The sequence below is a fragment of the Aythya ferina genome, assembly GCF_964211825.1.
Source record: "Aythya ferina genome assembly, chromosome: 5".
NCBI lineage: Eukaryota > Metazoa > Chordata > Aves > Anseriformes > Anatidae > Aythya > Aythya ferina.
In genome coordinates this window covers 30834818-30857118 of record NC_140301.1, presented here as the reverse complement: position 1 = coordinate 30857118, position 22301 = coordinate 30834818, and the positions used below count along the sequence as shown (strand labels likewise).

Genomic DNA, 22301 nt, shown 5'->3' with positions numbered 1-22301 from the left:
CTCTTGGCTATCACTGGTGGAATGTGCAGGGATGGGGGAAGACACTTTTTTCCATGTGCTTTTCTTACTGTCTCTGTGGCATGTCTTAAAAAAAAATAAAATCAAATCAAAGAGGAAATAGCTTCTTCCTGGAGTGGTTTAGATATCCAGAATGGAGACAGCTGCCTGCAGGGCACCGAAGGCTTGCTCAGGCTGCCTGCCCTGAGGATACAGAACAGGCCCTTCCAGTTTGAAGTGCTGGTTGCAGCCCATGTAGCTTCCTAATGGGATTGCTGTTGCTGTGTAGGTAACTACTCTGAAGTAGTAGTGGGACATAAAGGCAGCACCATCCTGGTAGGAAGAGCATTGGTAGACAGTGTCCTGCTCTCCCCCAGTCACCCCCAGAACCAGAAGAAAACACCACTGTGTTGGCATCTGTTCAGACTTTACCCCCATCAGTGGGGGTCCTCGGCCCCTTCCCCAGCCTGGCAAGCAAAGAAAGTGGGCAGGGCCGGGTGGGGGTGAAGAGGAAAGGCTCCATCTTCCAGAGCTGGGAGTAGGGATGGAGAGAGGGTCTCTGGGGGTGCTGTACTTACAGATATGGAGAAGAAGCCATTCCCAGAAGAGGCGGGAGCAGAAGGTAGACCAGTGTCTTATAAAAACCTTACTACTTCTGTTCACCATTTGCCCTCAGACAGTCTCCTATAAAATAAATTGCACCTCCCTTTTCTTACATAAACACTGCTTAGCTACTTTCAGTGTCCTTTTAATGCTGCTGGCCTGTTCAGCCACCCCCTTACCGCCACTTTGCTCAGAGCAGAGTGCTGCACAAGTGAATTTTGCTGTCCAATTTATCTTTGTGGTTGCAAAATTCATGTGGCTAAACAGTCTTGAGTTGTTTTTCATTCTGTGCTTTTCCTAAAGAGTTTCCAGTTGCATGTCACAAATTATTTTTTTTTTTTTTAGGTTTATAGTTAATTCCAGCTGTTGTTAGCCTTGCAGGATAATGCTTTCTGCCTGTGATCTTTCATCCTGCGACAGCTTGTTTATGGACTGTATAAACATATCCCCCTTTGAAATGATGCCAGCAAAGCGAAAGGCAGTGTAGTAATAGAAGAGAATAACGTTAGAAACAATGGGACAAAGTAATCCTGCATCTGCTTCTTCCACTATCAATGCATTAAAAAATAAAAGGAAGGGATGAAGCTCTTTGAACGGCATCTGCCTTCTGTCTCCACTTTTGCTAAAACTGCTACTATAAACTGTAGTGGGAACCACCTATGTGGGGGCTGCTAAGCTCTCTTCATGGTATTTCTGGTATTTTCCATGAAATGCTGATGCTAAACTGTATGGCTTAGCACTAAAGCACGGCCAACAGCAATTTTTCCACAGTATAAAAGGAAAAGAGATGGAAATGGGAGTGCATAAAACTAGTAAATATAAACCAGCATAAGATTGGCTCAAATATTTTTTAAAGATCTGTCTGTTCAATGCTGTTTGAATGTTATTGCTAGTTGCAACAAGAAGTGCTTATTTATAAAGACTGCATAGTTGAACTTCTAGTACCTTATTGTGGTCACACGCCTTCCACTCTGACTTCATGTTTGCCCTTGCTTAAAATAATGTGCCCTACCATGTGCCATCACTGAGGTAAGGCTTCGGGGACAGGTGCTGGTCCTTCTGCAGTCTCTGACTATCTGGTACATCCGAAGCAGCTGGGATTTTTCTTAGCACTTACTTGTTACCTTCTGTTAAACAAGACCTTTCCTACAGTGCAAAATACCTGATTGCTGAAGAGCTGCAATGTTACAGTAACTAAGAAATTAAGGTTTATTTTTTTATATATATATATATATATATATATTTACAAATATGGGCACTTAGTTTAAAAGGTTTTTTCCCTTTTGACTTGTATTTATTCTGGAAATGTAACATGAGCTAGGATTCACAAATACAGAAAAGCTTTTAAAAGAATCCTAAGTAATGAGGGTACCATGATAAAGTCTGCTATGACTGTCCCCATCTTTTTTTTTTTTTTTTTTTTTTTCCTCCCTGTAGTCATTGGACCAAGGCTGACCGAACCTCTATTCCTGACTATAGCTTACCTAATCTACAGGAATGCTGCAGCAATCAAGCTGCCTTCGTTTCTGTAAGAATCAGTATCTCAGCATGATCTCACTTTAAATCACCCCTCACATCATCATACTTTATTAGGCTTCCAACACACGTGGATTACTAAGCAATTGCTGTAAAAGTAATAGTGCTGGGAATTTTATTTTTTTATTATATTTTCTCATATATTCAGTTGTGAAAAGTAAACTCCTAGAGGAGTGTCATTCCTGGAAGGTGTGTCAACTCATATAGTGCCAGATATGAGCTCACTTTGGAGTAGCTCTTTAGCAAACTGGTCAAAAGTACAAAATTTGTACTTTGGACAAGCAAATGCAACTCTGGAAACAGAAATATGTCGAACTTACACCTTCACCCACAGCATATGAGAGGAAAGCAATTCAACACCTTTTCAGTAGTGGTTATTATGATAGCTTTCTTATATTCATACAACACACGTTCACCACAGCTCACAGTGGGAGTCTCTTCTGAAATACATGGGTATGTAAGGAAATTGAAATGCTTTGGGTACTACCATATGATATACTTCCTTTCAAGCAGGCTTGAACTAAATCGGAAGGGTTCTCAGTTTTAAGACTAGAAGATATGTCTCAAAACAGGCTGTTGAAGCTGAAATAAAATTGATAGATTGGAGGAAGCCAAACATAGGGAAATGCAAGTTAGAGGATGTTGAAATTTGTGTATAGAAAGCACTTAATCTTCAGAAGTGGAAGGAAATAGGAAAACATCGTGATAGCACCACACGCCTAAAAAGCCATATACCTTCATGTACAAATAGGCACACCAAAACCAAACAACTGAAAGAGCTGATCAAAGGAGGACTTTGTTACTGATTAAAATTGATACTGTTTCAGCTCAGCAGCAATGGCAATGCTACTATCACTTGTAAAAAATACTCTTGCATTGATACAGTTCTTAGGAGCAGTAGCAATGGATCCAGGGGTAGGACCAGCTTCACAGTTGGGGTGTGGACTGTTGGTCACCTGTGTGGCGAAGAGGGTTGTTTTCTTTTACATTTAGATACTTGCTTTGGGCATGAACTAGGATTTAGGTGTAGGAAGTTTATTCAGAAAGAATAAGTGTGTTAAAGTGCATGAAGGTCAAGCTGCTGCCTGGCAGAAGTTTTACTGCAGAATAGGGTGTGCATTGCAGAACAGCCTACAGGGTGATGCTGTTTCAATCTGAAGTATGTGCATGTGAGAAGGAAGAAAAGGTGACAATAAAACGACATGATGTGGCATGTCAACATATGTTAGAGCAGCTGGTTCCCTTTGAAAAGGCTCTATTCCCATTAGCTCCCTCCCAGTTAAATCTAGCTGATGTGACAGGAATCCAAGAGAGAGTGCTCGGAATCATTGTATTTTCTCCTGTATCTCATTTAATATATGCACAAATTATAAAGTTTTATAAGTTTGCATTGCCTAAATTTCAAGAGTGAGTACCATCTATAAATAGTAAATAAGCAGGAATTGATTGAATTACATTCACCTGTTGCTGGCAACAATTAATATACTGATTTTATTCCACAAAAAAAATGTGGTTTCTGTCCTAATGTGACACTGTTGTAAATGCTGCTTGAGTTAGTTATGTTGATGCTGGGTTCAGAATCTAGCTGAAAGTGAGTAGTTGGGTAGTTGAAAAATACATGCTTGAAGGTTTTAGACTATCTAATGCCATATTGCAGATGTCTGTCTCTTCTTCAAAGTTTATAGCACCAGTCACTGCAAAATGCTTTCTTCCTTCAGAGTCAGCCTCAACACTGGGAAATCAAGGGACTGTTTTTCATGTTGCTTACAGTTATATTAGGCACTGTTGATATCTGTTGTCTTACCTTACACAGTATGCAAAAGGATTTCTAATGCCAAACTTCTTGGATAATGTTTCTCTCCTATTTCTTGGATTCCATTTAGTTTGAACCTAGGCAGTGACTCAAGCAGATCTAGAGGATCCATCCTCCAGACAACTCAGCTGACCCTGCTGTTTGGAGGCACTTCTCATTAAAGGCAAACATTAAAAACAAAACCTGTAAGTCAAAATGCATCATGATCCTATTCACTAAATAAATGGGTCAATGTTTCTAAATGTACATATTCTCATGTCCTTGAGATAATCATCTGTTCCTTTTTCTGCTTCTTCATCTTGAAGACACACTTAGTCGCATCACTCTCATCTGGCTTGAGGTTATGTTAATCAAACGTGAAAATGGTGACTCAGTTTTTTCAAGTTTCCCCGTTGCAACGGTAAAAGAGCATTGTTACACCAAAATAAGCTAGCCCTAGAGCTGAACATACCTCCAATGAAATTCTCAGGTGGTGTGCAGATGGAATTGTAAATGAATTAGGCTTCAAGTACTCAGAAAATAGGGTATATAATGATAAAATACAGAGAAATGGGAAAGGTAAGCAGTGCATATTTGTTCCAGAGGGCAAAAAGGAAGCATCTTAGCATTATAGAGCTTGAATTCTAAGAATTGATTATTTTATTGCAGTTATCTGAAAAAATGAGAACACTTAAATTCTAAGATGATTAGCCAGATTAACTGGACTGTCAGACTAAGCTTATACTAGTAAATTAGAAATTCCTAGAGAACTTCCTGGGCACTGAGACAAACTAGCATAGGAATAGCACACATCTACACTAGTAAATTCTGATGTCCAAATCCAGATGGCTACATACGAATTGTTTACTGGAAATAGTTCCTGAGATGATCTAACTTCAAAATTATATCCATGAATTATTTGCAATTTTGCTAGCTGACAATTGTCAAGTATATAACTGGCTTCTAGTATAAATGATTGCATTCCTGTTTCCTGCTCTGTTCAGTTTATTACCATGGGTTCTGCCTTAGCATCCCAGAATCTTCGCTTTCAGTACATACAGAACAACTTAGTATTTCTTTTAATAAAGTAGAAATTACTCTAAGTAAAACTTCCTCACTACTAGAGATAAAATCAAATTCTTTTTCCCGAAGTAATAACTTTTACTTCGAAACTGAGACGATCTGTTTTCCAATGTTGCCTCCATTCATCATGGACTGGAAAGCAGCTTCAAGAGAAATAATGAAATAAGTTAGTGCCAAGCAAAATGTGACAAATAACTCCTTTTTTTACAAAATGATAGAAACATACTAAACGGTTCCCCAAACAGGAGCAACCACATACTTATCCTTAACCATGTGCCAAATTAAGGAAAAACAAAAAACATGCCAGTGTCTGTAATAAACTGCAAAAGGCAGTTTTGTGTAATAATTAAAAATATATTTTTTAATTACCTTTCTGGCCCTATACAATTTAATGATTACATCTGTTGCTTTTGTGGCAAGCATACAAACACCAAACAGAAAGACAAGGCATGAACAGAGAGCCCACAAATAGTGTTAGTTTCACAAATTTTTGCGAAGGGAAAAGGCTTATAAATGCTCTGTGTAGTGCAATGAATTTGACAAGTTGGTGCAAAATAACAAATTTTTGAGTAAATAAAGTATGAAATACGACTGCTGCATTTAATCAGATTCCTTCAAAATACATATGCGTACCACTAAGTAGTAACAATTAGAAATAAACGTGACTCCGTAAGTTTTGGCTAATGCCTATTTCAGTCTTATTGGACTAATGACTAAATGGGCTACATCATACTCTATCCTGTTACTTGAAAGGGATGCAATCTTACAGCACATCCTGAGTCACCTAGCTTGGTCTCACTGTAGTCACAAGACTCCCTTGTATTTCATATTTGTTACAGATTTTTGGAAGAGAGTATAGGCTTCAAATAAATTAATTTTGACCTTTTTTTGGACATGTCTGATGTTCTTTCCCTTTCTTTGTGAATACCTTTCAGTATTCTTTTTTTGTTAGCACATAGAGTATCAAGTATTGTTAGAGACAGTTTTTTTTAAAGCATGAATTTGAAGTTTCCAAAATACCCTTTTCTTACATACAAGTTCCAATAAATAGGCAGCCCATTAAATCTGTAAGATCAAGATGACTGTGAACTGCTAAGGTAGCAGGTTACACTTTAACCCTCCACTTCCGTCCCCAAATAATAAAACTTGTGAAAAAAATCTCAAAATTTATATTCAATATTTTTTTTAACATATAATAATTTTCTCACAGAACATCTTAATACCTTGTGAAAAATAATACATTTTTATTATAATAATTAAATGTTTTAGATTTTTAAAAGTCTGAATTGGCAAATGACCTCTACTGCCATTGCACTTAGCCTTATTTTTAGAAAATGATGTAAAAAAACTTACCGCCGATATTTGCTAAGCCTTTTATCACAGTCTCTCTGACCTGTCAATACAAAAAAGTCCTCTTAGCTTTCTTCAAACAAGATTAACATTACTTAAGAACATTCAAGGATACTGACACAGAAATCACCAAATCTAAAAGATTCTCTTGCTACAATGAACAGTGTTCTACTTGGGCCAGGTTCTTTGATCAAGGGAGAGGCAAATACTTTCTGATAAACCTGTAGGCAGTTTAGTCCTTTCATCAGAACTGGAACATTTGTGCATCTGCCAAAACTTCACATCTCAGGATTTTCCTAGGGAAATTTATTTGTCTCTTGAAGAATCAAAAACTAATTTAGAAAGACCTTATGAGAAAAATAGCAAGAACCTACCTGTCAGAAAATAATAAATAGCGATTGCAAAGCTTGAAACTAAATTTCAGACAGGATCCCTGAAAGCATTCAGGAAACTAACTAAATAAGTAAGTATTTTTGAAGGCCTGATTCCTTAAGTCAAAAAGTACTTGCACCCTATGCTGAAAGAAAGAATGTAGACAGCAGCAGCATGTCAGTCATACTACAGTCACACCATCCTCAGTAGCCATCCGCTATAAGAGTACTACCTAATAAGCTTTCAGGTACACTTAAACATTCTTAAGAAAATCTCTGTTCATTCCTGAGGCATGGTAAGAGATGGACTTCCTGTAGGCAGACCACAATCTGAGGAGATAATATCAAAGGCCACAGATTATATGTAAAATTCCTACCTTCAGTTTACCCTCTTGGATCCACTGACAGAGCTGTAGCACACTAGCTTCTTGTTTGTCCATGTAGTTCAACACCAAGAAACGTTCTCTGAGAAAGAAAGGAATGAGCCTTGAGATAAGAAATGGGTAAGCATATTTCAAAACCTGAAACTATATGACAAGTATAACTTAACTTTCTGGCTATCCAGATTTTTGCATATCCTGCTGTCATGTCTGCCCACAGCAACCAAGAGAAACAGAAATTAACATCAAAAATAGTAATTATAGCAATGTATTGACCAAAATCTCCACTGCCTTCTACTAAATCTTGTGAAAATTGTACTACAATGCACTGAATGGAAAATCTCATAAGACTTTGCTCCTCACGTCTGCCTTAGCTCCACCTGAACCCTCATGAGAGATCCAGTGATCCCAAGAGTCATAACAAAAATTCAATGTTTTACCTGTATATAAAGTTCCCATTATCTAATGAAAACCCAGACAATAAAAATGTGATTTCAATACAGTCACTGCATCGGCTGCATCCTTACTTTGATAAAAAATGTTTTGATTTTCTCTCTGGACCACTACACTTGGAGAGATGCCACATGGCAAAACATCTGAGAACAGAACCATGGCAACACCTTCCCTCATCCTGAAGAATCTCTCAGAGACTCCTGGACTAAATTAAGCAATCACAAACAAAACACAACATCAGACATCTACATGTATGTTAAAATGTAGTAATATCATTTCCCAATTTTATGCTGATACAGGCAAATGAAAAGAAAGAATTCAGTGACACTGTGATTTCAGTTTCCTCGTTTAGTATGGCACCATTCTGTTCTAATTACATGTGCCTACTGTGGATCTGCAAAATATCTTCCAAGCATCAGACTCACAAAGTCATGTGAGCAATCCACCTGGAACCTGGTTGCAAGTTCTGAAGGAGAACTGTACCTTGTGATGTTCCTTTCTTTCTGTATTTTTTCTATGTCAGGAGGCAGTGGGGGAGGATAAGGCACATCTTTGTTATACTGAGAAATCTGTCCACACAGGATGATATGGCTGTTCTGATTCATCTGTTTGGGACAGCACAAAGTGAGATAAATTACATTCCTTGGTCTCAAAAAACACATTTTCTAGAGATGCACTAAAATATATTGCAAAATGTTCACACAAATGTCCTTACTGAGAGTCACATTTCCTAGAAAAGAGTAGGAGAATTGCATGCAGTCCCATTCAACGTGTCACAACATTTAACTAGATAAATGCAGGCCAATAGTGGAAAACTAAATGCTATACAGCATACGTAGCATTTAATAAGGCATTAAATGTGAGGAATACAATAATCTGTTATCTTAATATGTGCCTTTTTTTTCAGGAGAGGGCAACAGTAGGACAAAGGAAGTTGGATACAGCTATTGGATACGGACTGTGATTTAGAGATCCCAAAGAAGGGGTTGCCACCAAGGCCTCCCTGCCATGAGACAGAAACTGTAGTTTCGAGTTGACAAGAAAGAGGGCTGGTTGAGAGCCTATAGGAGGCCCAGCAGAGCTGCTCTTTTGTGAAGCCAGAAAACCAAAGCTAACAAAACACAAGATTACTGCACTGACAGAGAAGGTTTCTAAGAGAAGGTAAGAACATTACCAAGACTCCTGGCCTGAAAGAAGCAGGCAATCAAAAGCAGAAATTGTGTCCCTATTGCTATACTGCCAGGCTAGCCCAAGTGACAGGCACTGATGTCAAATATTTGATTTCTCCTCAGGATGAGGATCAGCACCAGGGTTAGATCAATTAAGTGGAAAGCCTGTTCTGCTGTATTGTAGGCCAGTCTCCAGTGTGAATTAATTCAAAGCTGGCATGTGGACCTTGGAGGGTAATGAGAATAAACCTGACAGCTGGCATAATCACCTGGCTTATAACTGTATCGCTGATGTCTCCACCAACATTGTCAAAGTAAACATCCACACCACCTGGGCAGAGTTTGCGTAGCTGCTCTGCCACATTCTCTTTCTTGTAATTGATAGCAGCATCAAACCCCATTTCTGAGACCAAAATGGAGCACTTTTCATCTGTGCCAGCAATACCCACCACTCTAGAGCAGCCCTCCAGACGGCCAATCTGCAGTTTAAAAAAAAATAAAGAACAATAAAGAGAAGTTAGATTGTTCGTCTGCCCATGCATAAAGGTGCCACTGGGGGGACATTAAGTGATGGTACACTTATCCCCCATCCCATTAAAACCCAGGCGGCAAATTTTAGTGTACACTCCCATCTCATGTGACAACAGCAGCAAAGAGTCTCTTGCCATTCCCTCCTCACACATGGAGAAGGGGCAGATCCCAACAGAAATATGCTGTCTTTCCAAACTCACTGACTGCAGGAGCTTTAGACTGTAGGACTACCAATGCCTGAAAGTACAGGAGAGCCAAGCACAGTATAAAATCACCATCTACAAAGTACAGTATCAGAACTAAAAAAGGCTGAAAAGATTGAACAATAACCAAGTTAAATACATTCTTTATAGATTTGCTCACAAATAGTTGTTTCATAGTTCCTCTTTATTAGTAAGTCTTAAGCTTGCTTGATACCTGTTGTGTTTGTATGTGCATATAGATATATAAATGTTGGTATATGCACACAAACATACCTACAACATGTTCTGCAAAGCTGAGAGAATAAAAAGGTCGTAAATCTCAAAATACAAAGAATGTCAAGGAAAACAACATGAAGAAGGTTTACTACATTTACTAAGGTAGAAAAAATGAAAGTTACCAGTCAACTCAAAGACCATTCAAATGGCAGACTATAAACATGCAGTGAACACATGCATTTATAACATCTATTTTACTTACCTTGGACCATTTTCTGCTATCTCAGCTGCAGGAAACTTAAGTTTCACACCTCCAGTCTCTCTCAGTAAGAGTGTGAGCCAGATCTGCAAACCTGGCCCTTTCGATGGAGTTATACTTCATCATATTTATAATGATTTTATCTGTATGTTTACTAACCAGCATGTTTCAGAACACAAACTTAGTGAGCATGTATCATTTCTATGGCTTCAACCAACATACCTGGCCAGCCAAAGAACCACAGGCACCGGCTGCTCCACTCACCACCATCGTCTGATTTGCACCTACAGTCACGTGTCCTTTCTCTCTTATACCCAGCAGGGCCGTCAGTCCTGTAATTCCGGCTGCACCAAGAAAGTAGGAAAGACATCCATTCACTAGCTGTGGAACAAGCTACAAAACAAAAACACACGGTGGAGTTGGATTTCTTTTTAAGGTGAAGTTTTGCTGTTATTTGGTTGTCTAATGATACACGACTAACTCAGGATATTTACAAAGCAAGCTCAAGGGGCCAGGACAAGCTAGCTATAAACTCTCTACCTTAATAACAAGTTTATACAGAATGAAACAAAGATTATATTTACATAGTTTTAGAAAAAGTTTTTAAGCAAAGGCACTCACAAGAGCTTAAATTATGGAAGTGTCCATAAAGCAAAAAGTGATTGGGAGGTAAGTTTTCAGCAACAGTAAACTATCCCAATGTTAATATATAGGATGAAGTAGCACCATTGTCAAACATTAGGATTGCAGATCAGAGGCACAACGGGTCTTAAAGTAGAAAAGTACAATTTCCAATAAACTTATTCAACTTATTTCTGTGTTACTTGAGGATGAACACAACGTACCTAATACACCGTTACCTCCCTATGTTCAATTTAATGTTGAATATCCTTTCTTCTCTGGATGTAAAATCCCAAGTAGAAGCTTTCACTAACACATTAGAGCAATAAATTGAATTAAACATATCTAAAGCCTTTCATGTCTTTTGACTATATTCCCATGGACCTGGAGTAGGTCTACCTACAATTAGGATAGCTAACAGAATCAATTAACAGAAGCAGTTTCACGGAAATGTATTAAAAATACAACAACTGAAATAATACTGTCATGCCTGATGACCAGCAAATGCACTCACATTTTTCTTTGTTAACGATTGAGAAAACTGATACAGATTTGGCCACCTGTGAGCACGTCTACCCTCTGAGAACTGGTTTCTTCAATAACACCAACTTAATTTTGACTAATAAACAGTATAATTAACTACTAAAAAATAAATTAATTAATTAAAATGAGTTGTAGGAAAAGAAAATGGTGATAATGTGGATTTTGGGGCATTACATTTACATTACCTTTTGTAGCAAGCTTCCATCCAGAATGGCCACTGTCTGCCAGGGCCAATTGAAGGAAGTTACATAGTCTCCCTTGGCAAAGTTATTATTCTTGCTCTCCTCCACAACCCCAATGCCCCCACCATCAGCAACTTCAGACAGCTGCCAGGGCAGGAGGTAATCTGAGCCTGTATCTTCATTCATTCGGCAGCGCTGAAAGACAAGGCTTTAATGAGAAGCTCTGGTGCAACACATGGTTTGATTATATGAAGTTCAGATGAGGCTGGGGATGAGATATGTTTAAAACATCAAACACAATGGGCTACTCAAAAATCTCTCAATAAGCCCCAAATACTCATAATCTTCTCTTAGATCTCTCTTTCCCCTCTTGTTCACTCAGTACAAAGGACAGATCATTTTAATCTCCTTCAGCAGTGTTACCAAAGCCAAATGCATTCTACAGACACTGCCTCAAAGTCAGTCTCGTAACCAAAGACAACTGGCTTGGACCCAATGAGAATCCTCTAAATGCCATTCCTTAACTGGATGAATCATCCAAATGTAGGATTGGGAAAAAGAAAAAAAAACACTTAGGAACCATTAAGTCCGACTCTATGTACTGGAGAACACAAAATATATTCAGAGTATCCCTCACAAAGGACTGTTTAATGAAACATCTTGAAATTTGAAATCTTTTCTTTAATCTCTCCATATAGCCAAAGTTACTACCTCAGTATTTCTATATTTTTTCTTACTTTCCAAACTAAATCTACTTACCTGAAATTAAGAGTGTTTCTTTTCTACTATCTCCATCGATGTAGGGAACAAATAATCCCCATTTTCTGTACAGCAAACTTCTACATACTAATAGACAGGGGTCTGTCTAGTTCTCCTCCTACCCTGCCTTCACTTCCATTTCAATCCACAGCTCTCCCAAACACTGGATTTCCACAGTTTTGCAGAATTAGGTGCAAGTGCTGATTATGGATCCATTCAACAGTCTTCTCTGTTTCCATTGCTTACAAAGTTCTGCTACATTTTTGCCCTGTCATCACTCACTTAAGGAGAAAATCTGACTTTCATCTGTAAGCAAAACTGACAATATCTATGTAACACTGAACTTGAATCATTTACATGCTTTGCCTAGAATTTTTTCCATGGCATATTCTTCCTCCCTGCTGCTTCATCATGACAGATGCTTCCTTCTCCAAACTCATTCCTTTCAATTGAAATACACTTTCTTCCATGAGGGGGAAAAAAAAAAAAAAAGTAAAAAATGTGCATCACAAAAGGCACAGTTGAGATAAAACTGACACAAACAATTCTGTAACAATATATCAGGGCTCAGAGTCTCTTTCTGGTCCCATAAAGTCATATTCCTATATATATCACAAGCACATTAACTCCAAATTCCTTCCCAATATAACTCCAGTGGAATGAACAGAATTACTTAGTTATACCAGAGGTACATTTGTTCTACAATTGTTAACTTCGATGTTAAACACCACAACAGGAACAGAGTTTAAGGTAATTTCTAAGGAAATTCTGGCTTAGCCATAAGCTCATCACCTACCATGTATGGATCCACGGAGAGATAGAGGGTTCTAACACGTACTTGGCCCTCTTGCACTGTGTCCGGTATTGTACTTTGTTCCAGTCGGAAGTTTTCGGCCACTGGCACTCCATTCTTACCTAGAAGTATTTTCAAATGAAACAAATATATACTGAATGTAGAGCTTCCCTTAATAACTAGGGAAGGCCTTTTTTGTTAAGGCGGTTCTTTTTAAAATACATTACCTTATATGCTGAGGCAGGTATAAAACTACCAACAAACGTTGGGTTTTGTACCACAGGCTCAGATTTACACAGGTGCACTCCCACCACCCAAACTGAAAACCCACCCCCAAAACAGACTAATTCTCTGGTTTCCCAAAATGCTTACTTAACCTCTCCTGACTATTGAGGACTAATTTATACAGAAAGGAACTCCAGAGGCTACTGAAGTATTATCTAATTACAAATCATCCAGTGTATTCAGCACGCAGAGGCACACACTAACCACTCTTCTGATTGTTTTTGCCATGTCTGTTCTGATTTTCAAGCAACCTTTTGATTTATATTTTGTGCATTTTACTTATGAATATATATGGACATCCTCAAGTCTAGCCTACTCCATTTGAAAGGAAGCTTTTTGCATTTGTTGCACTGAACCAACAGTTTCCATGCTGCTTGTTGCACATAATTTTTATGAACAATTAAGTCAAATCAAAAACCAAACAAATAAAAAACCTCACACAGCTGGAACCACTGGCACTATAAGGAATGTGCCAGACACACATCTATGTTTTAAAAAGGAAAGCTACTGCTGTCAAATTTCATTTGCATTAGAAAAGATGTGTTTTTGGGATACACAATAGTTCTTACTTCACATGACTATTTTTGCATTAAGCAACATACAACCCTTCCAAAAAAAAAAGTTAACACACACATGTGGTTCTTCTGCAACTGACAATTTATAAACTCACTATTCAAACAATTGTGTTGACATACACAAGTGTGAAAGCAAGGAAGCAGACATTCTCAAACTGTGGATTTCAAAACCAAACATTTTGAAGCATGGCAGGATGAAAAATTCAATACTTTTAAAAGAGAACAAAAAATAACAGCTACAAAATGCTGTTGTCATTTCTACAAAAAGAACAAATGTCAGAACTAAAAAGCAATGCCTCAAAAACTTACTTCACTTTGACTCTTACTCTTAGGGCTCTCTCATATATTATGTATGCATTATCCCTTTTTTCTCATCCAAGAGTTTAGAAACCTCTATACACAAACTAAATAGACACACTTCACAGTAAACTTTGTTTATTGCTGCATACAATATTAAGATATGCAAATCTTGTTAGCTTCTCTTTCTACTCTCAGCATTTTGGAGTATTAGGCAACCAAGACAAACACATCACTCCCTGATGGCAGAGAAATACATACCAGGGCGTGAATTCAGCACTACTCTTTCTATAATCATCCCTGCTTTTGCAGCAATTTCACACCGGGTTCCTACAAAGGAAAACATTGTTGAAGTCCTGAAACATAAAATTCCTTGAGAAAGAATATAGGGCAAAGTACTTAGCAAGCTGGAAATGCGGGGACAGGGTTTAGGTAACGCAAATGTTTCGACACCGCTTACAAATCCCATGGGAAACATAACATGCCCCCTGGCCCTAGGCAGCAGTAAGGGAGAGCTCAGCATCTGCTCAGCCAGGAGCATCCCACCAGGCACTGCTTGGCTCATCCACTGCTCTGCTGGAATTGGTTGCAACAGCAACCTCATTACCAGCCACCGAGAATGGCAGGAGAAAGAACAAACCACCAAATCACTGTAAATGCAATAGCTCATCTGAAATGCACTTTCATTACATGTGAAATCCTGCAGAGACACTTACAGAGTGCCAGAATTTCACCTGTTTTTTCTGACTTCTGCCACAGCCCACGCTTTTCAGATAGCTCAGCCAAAAGGCATGGTGGGTTACAAAATGGTTTTGCTCTATTGTAGTTGGATTTATCTGATGTGGACTGATACCCTGTCAAAGCAATTGCCAAGCACAGGCCACATACTGGCTTCACTGTGAATTTGAAAAGAGGGGACTAAATACAGGCCTCAATGACTTCAGCATTCATGCCCAAAAGTCATATAAAACAAGTGCAGATGAAAAGTTAACTTGTGAACTGCATATCCACACAGTTAATACAATCTCTGTAATGCATATACTGAGCTAAAATCCTAGAAGGAAGGATGGCCTGGGACAAACTTTGGTAAATTGCGCATTCAGCGCCATCTTCCATGTTCAGATTTCCTGTGTGGTCTGGGTTATTTGCTTTTAAATTATTTCATAAAGTATTTTTCAGAATAAAATTCTAAATTCCTCTTCAAAACACTGAAGTGGGCAGGTCCGTTCTCACAATGGCCTCATCTGGCTATATAATGCATGAAAATATCAAATTGCATATTTTAACTTTATATTCCATGTCATTTCTGAGTAAACTTGAATGTAAATGGTTGAATTTTGCATTGTTGAGTACCTGAATCCTCTTAGACTAGCTTAGCTGATAATACTTGCATAACAAAATTACATTCAAGTGGTCCAGCTATTATCCTCAGAGCAATTGTCTTAGTATCTCAGAATCTGTGCTAATTCAATGAGCATTTTATAAACTGCCAAATGTATCTAGTGCAATTTAAAACCCTCCAGTAAATGATTTATGCACATACAGAACTTGGGGTAAGTTTATGGCCACTAATGACATTGCTCTGTGCAGAAACAATGAGTGAAGAATGCAGTGAATATAAACCAACAGCGATGTGACAGTTCACATGAAGTCTGGGCAAATCATTCCTCTAAACACTATTCATATTCAGTTCAAATCTATCTGTGGTATTAAGGGTTTGATCCACCGGTTATAAACTATGCAGAACAGGCAGAATTGCTGTACAGCTCCTGCCTTACAGAACAGTCCACTCTCAAAACTGCACGGCTGACTCTATTTTTGTTGTCCTGAAACTAAATACCTTCATTATGCAAGGACAAAAACCCAATCTGAACAACAGATCATGAAAAGCATTTTTATTACGCCTAACACATACGTGAAATATCTGCTTTCTACTATACTACAGAGAGAAAAAAAAAAAAAAAGCCCAATAAAACTAGTAACAAATTAAAAAAAAGGAAAAGCAACGAAGCCTGGCACAGGAAGATGAGGGTGGAAAAATACACAATGTAAGTTTAGAGTACTTCTTCGAATGACAGAAGTTCTGAGGGAACAACAATGCTATTGATTTCCCGGGCCATTTTCACACCTTTTGGTTGAGAAGCCTGTGTACTATTTCAATCTGAACATCTTCCAGATACTGCGAGTGGGTGGACAGAAAGAAACAGAGGCTGGCAACTGAACTGCCACTCATTCTGTGACAGCTGACACAGTAAAATAGAACACTGGAGATGGACATTTACTTATAAATGTGATTGCACTTACGCTACAGTGGAAGTCAATAATCATCTTACACATGCAAATGTTGACACCAATAGCATAACATAACACAAAACAATCACACTTTCTTCATATCTTAAACAATTGGGAAGCAAATGAAGAAAATAAGTAAAGGCACCATCCTTTAGCACCATTGACCTAGGAAAGCTTTTGGAGAACGAGCACAGATTTTTTAAGTGAAATAAAGTAGATCTGGATCATATAGATAATCCTTTTTGACATATGTGTAATGCAAATATTAAGGACACTTTTGGATTATTATTTTTTTAATTGTAAACAGACCTACAAGAAATCATGTACTACCATTCTAGCTTTTCAAAAAAAAAAAATAGACTGAGCTGGTTTTATTCTTTAAACCAAATGGAGTAAAAATTAGTCATGAGTTTTAACATCGTCTTTCTATGCCAAAGTCACCTGACCCACTTTTTGAGTAGAGGAGCATTAGGCAGTACAGCAGTACCTCCAGGGCACTATCAAACACATTTTAGCCCAGTGTTATTCTTACCCCCTTGTCTTTCTTCTCCCATTTTGCAAACAGACACATGGCAACTCCTTTTAAAAAGGATAAATAGATTCCTTTGCACTAAAATGCTCTGGTTTGTTTGTCCTTGGCTTGGTTCTGAGAACTACCTGTTTCTGAGATTGCCCACGAGACACTGTTTTCAGTTGCATATACTTTTGCCAAAATAATTCAGCTGCTTTCAAGCTGTCAAAGCCCATGCCAGGTGCATTCTGGTAAAAAAAAAAAAAGGAAGAGCTGGTTAAAAAAATAAATAAAAAGGCAGAAATTTCAAGGAAGAATGATTCGGAATGAGGAACACGCAGGAAGGAAGGACTGGCACTACAAATCAGCGAGAACAAAAAGAACGGCAACTAAAGGCTAGCAAAGTAGAGAAGAAATATAATGGAGAGAGAGGACTGGAGAAAATGGGAATGATGGATAAGGATATGGATCCAAGAAAACAGAGATAGAAAAGATGGACAAGTGGCTTAGGACTGGGGAAAAAAAAAAAAGTAACTATAACTGGTAAAATGAGGAGAATGGAAATGGTATTAGGCACCAAAGTTTTCTGTTCACCACTCCACTTAGAAGTTCTACATTAGAACAATCTTAATTAAATAGCAAAGTTTTTAAAAAGTAGAAGCCAGACTCAATATGAACTGCCATGAACGGACCCAGTATGGGCTGAGCTCAGGCTGCAGTCTTTCCCTCAAGAAAGAAATCGTTGGGAAAAAAAAAAAAAAAAAAAAAAAAAAAAAAAAAAAAAAAAAAAAAAAAAAAAAGTAGGATCTTGATCCAGCTTCCTTTTTATTTGACATTCCCAGAAACACCCAATACTGTTGAGCTTTTGACTGACGTACAGATCTAAAACTCCAGCAGGCATACAGACTCATGCCTACACACAGCTGGACTGTATAAACTTTGCTTTTTTTGTTTAATAATTAACTTGTGTTGGAGTGGCTGAAAACAGTTTAAAACAGGACTCTGGGCCACGGCCTGACTCCACAAAGCTCGCCTCACGCTCCCTTTCGGGCGATTGAGCGACCCCCGACGCCCCTTTCGACCTGCGTGGAGGCGCTGCCCCCTGACGGGACGCCCGCGGCCCTGAGGCGCTGTCCCGGCCGCCATTTCGGGCGCCCCTCAGGCCCGCCCCCTCCCCTCGCCCCCCGCGGGCGCGCGCCCGGCGCTCGCGCTCACCTTGAGCCGCGCCCGCCGCGCTCCGGCGCCTCCACTGTGGGGGCCAACGGGCGGGCGCGCGCGCGCGCGGTCCCGCCCTCCCGCGCGCGCACACGCACGGCGCGTGCCCGGCGGGGAGCGCTCTTTCGAGAGGCGGAGGCGCGGCCCCGGCCCCGGCCGCGGGAAGATGGCGGGCGGCGCCCCGGCCCCCTCGTCCCGTTTGGTGCAGGGTCTGGCCGCCCTCAGCCCGGGGGCGTGAGGCGATGCTGGCTCGCCTCCTGAGGCGCAGGGGAAAGGCACTTGCTGTTTGTGAGGGTTTTGTTTTTTTTTTTTTTAACTTGTCTTTTAAGGATAACGCTGAGAGCCACTCGCTCGTTGTGTGTCAGCGGGTGAGATTTTGCTCACTGGTGCAACACAAGGCTGGTTTATAGCCTCGTAGCCACGCCTAAAATGCCAGTGAAGTCACGGCTGTATACAACATAATTCTGTGTGTACTATATATATACACTGCTGTGTGTGAATAAGGTGAATCACGGAATCATCAAGGTTGGAAAAAACCTCAGGCATCATCTGGTCCAAGCCTACCACCACTGCTACCCACTGAACCCTGTCCCTCAGCACCACGTCCAACCTTCCTTAAACACCCCCAGGGGCAGCGACACCACCTCCTTGGGCAACCCATTCCAGTGCCTGACCACTCTGAGAAGAAATGTCTCCTAATTTCTAACCTGATAAAGAGGCAGGTTTAACATGATGAAGAGGCATCGTTACTTAAAGACTAGTTGTAGTAAGAGGATGACCTAGTGAAGAGCTGGGGCTTTCCTGGGACGAGGCCCAGCTTTAACCATGGCATTTTAATATGCCTTAAGTGAATGATTTATGTTTGTGCCGCCACAACATCCAAAACACTGTTTCATATTAGTTGAAATAACATATATGGTAGTGGGATGGTCTAGAAAAAAAAAAAAAAAGGTACTTTAATCAAGACTTACACCTCCATCTTTTTTTTCCCCAGCTTTAATCAGTTCATCTAATGAAAGATCAACATTTTATTTGCACTGTCACTGAAAGTAACTTTTCAGGGCTGAAGTTGTTTCCATAGTTTCAAATGAGCATTTCTTGTACATAGATGGCCTATATTACTGACTTGTCTCATGCTTATATAAGAGAAGAGCGTTGGCTTCTGAAATAATTATTTTTGTAATGTTACATGCCATGAACGAACAGGAAACGAGTGTATTAATGGAGAAGTCCCTGTTAATTTAGAAGTAGTGTATCTCAATGACCAGTAATAATTGAAAGAAAACTAAGGAAAAGCCATGCATAATTTTATTTCCATATATTATATAATGACAATATTGCTTTCATGTCTTTTGTATTTATGTAAGATATCTAAGGAGCAGTCCAAATCTCTGTAGGAGCCCACTGTCTTGCCTAGCATGTGGTGGCTTTGTATCCTCTGCAAACAAGGTTATTGTGAAAGGTGGATGCAGCAGTCCTCTGCTATTTAGTTTTAACCCTTATAATCCTCTTTCCCTCACTATTGTTTCTCTCATTTACTACTGCTTACGTGGAAGTGAAGCGATTGTGAAATAAGCTTGGGTATGAGTTTACAGTGCAGTAGCCCCTGTGCGCTGGCTTGCCTTGTGGATACATGTTCTACGCTAGGAATGCCTTTTTGTGGTTTAGCCTAATCCACCTCAGACTAAGCTAAACCACACAAAGGCACCTTCAGTGTCAAACAAAACTGTTGGTGCAGGCAGGCTGTTGTGGAATAGCTATTAGGTAGCAGATATTAGGGGTTGTCACCATGTACAAACACAAGTAAATCGACCGGGGTGTCTTTATTCTGCATTCAATCAGAGACAGGGCAGAGGTGCAAGCAGGGCTGTAATTGTGCTGGAAAATGGTTGTGGCCATCTATGTTAAAACAGAACTCAAAAATCAAGCTGTAGAGGCCTTTTTCTTTAAGACTAATTGACTATTTAGCTGATTGTAAATAATCTTTTTGTCCATTTACCTGCCCTTAAGGTGGAAACAATAAACCTCGTATATTCCACATAAACTGTGACACTTAATTGCTTTTAAAGTACAAAGTAGTTCTGTTAATTTCCCAATATTTACTGGGCTCATGGATCATACTGATAAGATTATGTAAAAATAGTTCACCTTTTACACATTTCCTTGTTCATGGATAACTTAGTCTTGGCAGATGTGTGCCCTTTCTTTGTTTGTGTTAATTACTGTCACTAAAATAAGTGGTCTTTTTAAATCCACATAGATGAATAATACAGATGCTGCTTACGTAACTGAAGTGCAGCTGTGTTTTGGCCATAAAAATCCTCAGGGATATGCATGAGCTCTGAACAACACAGGATTCCTTAGCCTCTGTGTTTAGGCAGTCTGTGGGGTCCTTGGTTTCTTCTCACCATCTTTAATACGACAGAATAACTATTAGAATAACTCCAAATTCTCTGACTTTTTTAGAGGACAGTTCCTTATTTTTTTGAACTATTACTGTTGTTTTTTGTTTGTTTGTTTGTTTGTTTGTTTTTCTGTGTGTGTGTGTTTTGTTGTTTGTTTTTCTTCTAATAACCTTTCATGGTTTAATTATAATTACTTTGACAAAAATTATTAGAGCTTCACTGACACTTTCTGTGGTGCTAAGGCTAGACTTGCCAGCTGTGCACATGGGAGGTCAAGACTGTGATGAGATGTTTAGAAGTATGAGTCGACTGTAACAATAGGAGATTCCAAAACACGTGGGCATTTCTACCTGTTAGAGCATCTAACAGGTCAACACAGTAGACAGGCCTGGAAAGACGTCTCAGGAGGGAGAGCAAGGGCTGCTCAAGAAACATATTTCATGGATTCTGCGGACAGCAGTGATTGATTAGGTTACTCAAACCTGACAAAATTTAAATATTTCTTTTTGGTATAAAAAGGTAAGATGTCATCTGCTGTGGGGAAGCATTTCTCTGAGGGTAGTGAAAGTTAGAGAGAAATTTTCAGAATATTTTTTAAAGAAATTGATGAAATGCTGCTGGAAGTATCTTGAGGGAATATATGTCTTCTCCATTTATAAAACAGCCTTTATGGAAGAGAACTTGGTGAGTGATATCCCTGTGTTATATGGTAACAAAAATACTTCACTTCCCCTGCAAATTCTAAGACAGTATTTCAGGCTGAAATAAGAAAGTACCTGTGGTAGGCTTGATATTTCTGGTTTTCTAATCTGTTTATTAGCCTTCAGTTAAGTTAGCTTCAGTATAAGCCTTCAGTTAAGTTTCTTGCCCCTCATCATTGACCCAGCAGAAAAGACAGTAAGAATGCTCCTTGATCATTTGGTGCAATGTCAGCTAGCAGCCCGAAGTGCTGCTGAGTGTAATTGGAGCTAACCCACGTATGTTTGCATGAAATGTATTAGCAGACCTCAGATGATTCATTCTTCCAGCTAAGCTGTGGATGCAATAACTTGAGCAGAAGACAGTAACACCTTAGGCCATTTCAGCAATTTGCAGTGACTATTTGAGTCAGTGGAGGCAATCTAATATATGAACTGAGAAATTTTAGCTTTGCACAAATTTTAGCACAATTGTAGACTGCTGCTGAAGTTGAACTGAGCTCTTTAGCTGACTTGATATCAGAGGCATACCATGCTGTAGGGTGCAGTTTAAAGGTGATTTGCGAGCAGCTCAGCTCCCTGTTGGCCAAAAATGTTGGAAAGGGTAGACAGCTGGAGGAAAACATGTTATCATCCAGTTTAAGTTATGCTGTCCACTTCTGAAATGTTTCTGGTTGTGCAGTTTTGTAGTTTTTATTCTTGCAGGTCCCATTTTACAGTAGGAAACAAACCCCACAATGGGTCCCTGATAGACTGAGCATTAGCTCAAGGCAGAGAGATTTGTGGTAAAGTTTTGCAGGTGGCCACTTGACCGTCAGATGAGACTGGTGCCTTCTGATGCTATTTGCTAGCTAATCGCTAAGGGGGCTCCATCTGTTCAGGGAAGCATACAGATAAGCAATTGCTGATGTTAACAGTAACTGCTATTTTTTCTGATGTTTTATGTCTGGAAGTGCCCCAACCCATCTTTCTTTTTGTTTCCGATATTTCATCTGGATTCTGACAGGCCAAAGGGCATAGGTAGGATCTGGATTTGCTCTGTCGCTTACGATTTTTGTGATGGTAAGGAAGATTTGCTGTATAAACAGACTTTGCTAGTCTAAACTGCTGGGTTTGATTTATGTTCACACAGGAGACCATCTGTAGAACATCTTGAAGAATCACATTCATTTTAAGGTAAAT

At 39.3% G+C, this 22301-nt stretch overlaps 1 protein-coding gene across 3 annotated transcripts; it reads right to left on the bottom strand.

Moving 5' to 3' along the window:
- Positions 1 to 4458: 4458 nt before the first annotated feature.
- PTGR2 (prostaglandin reductase 2) lies at positions 4459 to 18141 on the bottom strand. Of its 3 annotated transcripts, none has more exons than XM_084520401.1 (11): positions 18017 to 18141; positions 16823 to 17049; positions 14260 to 14328; positions 12845 to 12963; positions 11293 to 11484; positions 10166 to 10336; positions 9004 to 9213; positions 8049 to 8170; positions 7110 to 7197; positions 6365 to 6404; positions 4459 to 5154 (listed from the first exon to the last, which is right to left on the bottom strand). In XM_084520401.1, the coding sequence occupies exons 2-11, from the start codon at positions 16842 to 16844 to the stop codon at positions 5090 to 5092; spliced, it is 1098 nt and encodes a 365-aa protein (XP_084376527.1). In that variant the 5' UTR covers positions 16845 to 17049; positions 18017 to 18141; the 3' UTR covers positions 4459 to 5089. The 3 variants fall into 3 exon arrangements, with proteins under 3 accessions (XP_084376527.1, XP_084376528.1, XP_084376529.1); XM_084520402.1 differs by having other exon boundaries at positions 16948 to 17049; XM_084520403.1 differs by lacking the exon at positions 16823 to 17049 and having other exon boundaries at positions 18017 to 18091.
- Between the last annotated feature and the right edge of the window lie 4160 nt (positions 18142 to 22301).

Excerpts from the sequence above, each read along its gene's own strand:
- PTGR2 (XM_084520401.1), bottom strand. The coding sequence starts at position 16,844 with ATGGGAGAAGAAAGACAAGGGG. Across the intron at positions 7,198-8,048 it reads AAAGAAAGGAACATCACAAG|AGAACGTTTCTTGGTGTTGA; the intron begins GTACAGTTCTCC and ends TTTCTTTCTCAG. Across the intron at positions 5,155-6,364 it reads AGGCTTAGCAAATATCGGCG|CTGCTTTCCAGTCCATGATG; the intron begins GTAAGTTTTTTT and ends TTTCTCTTGAAG.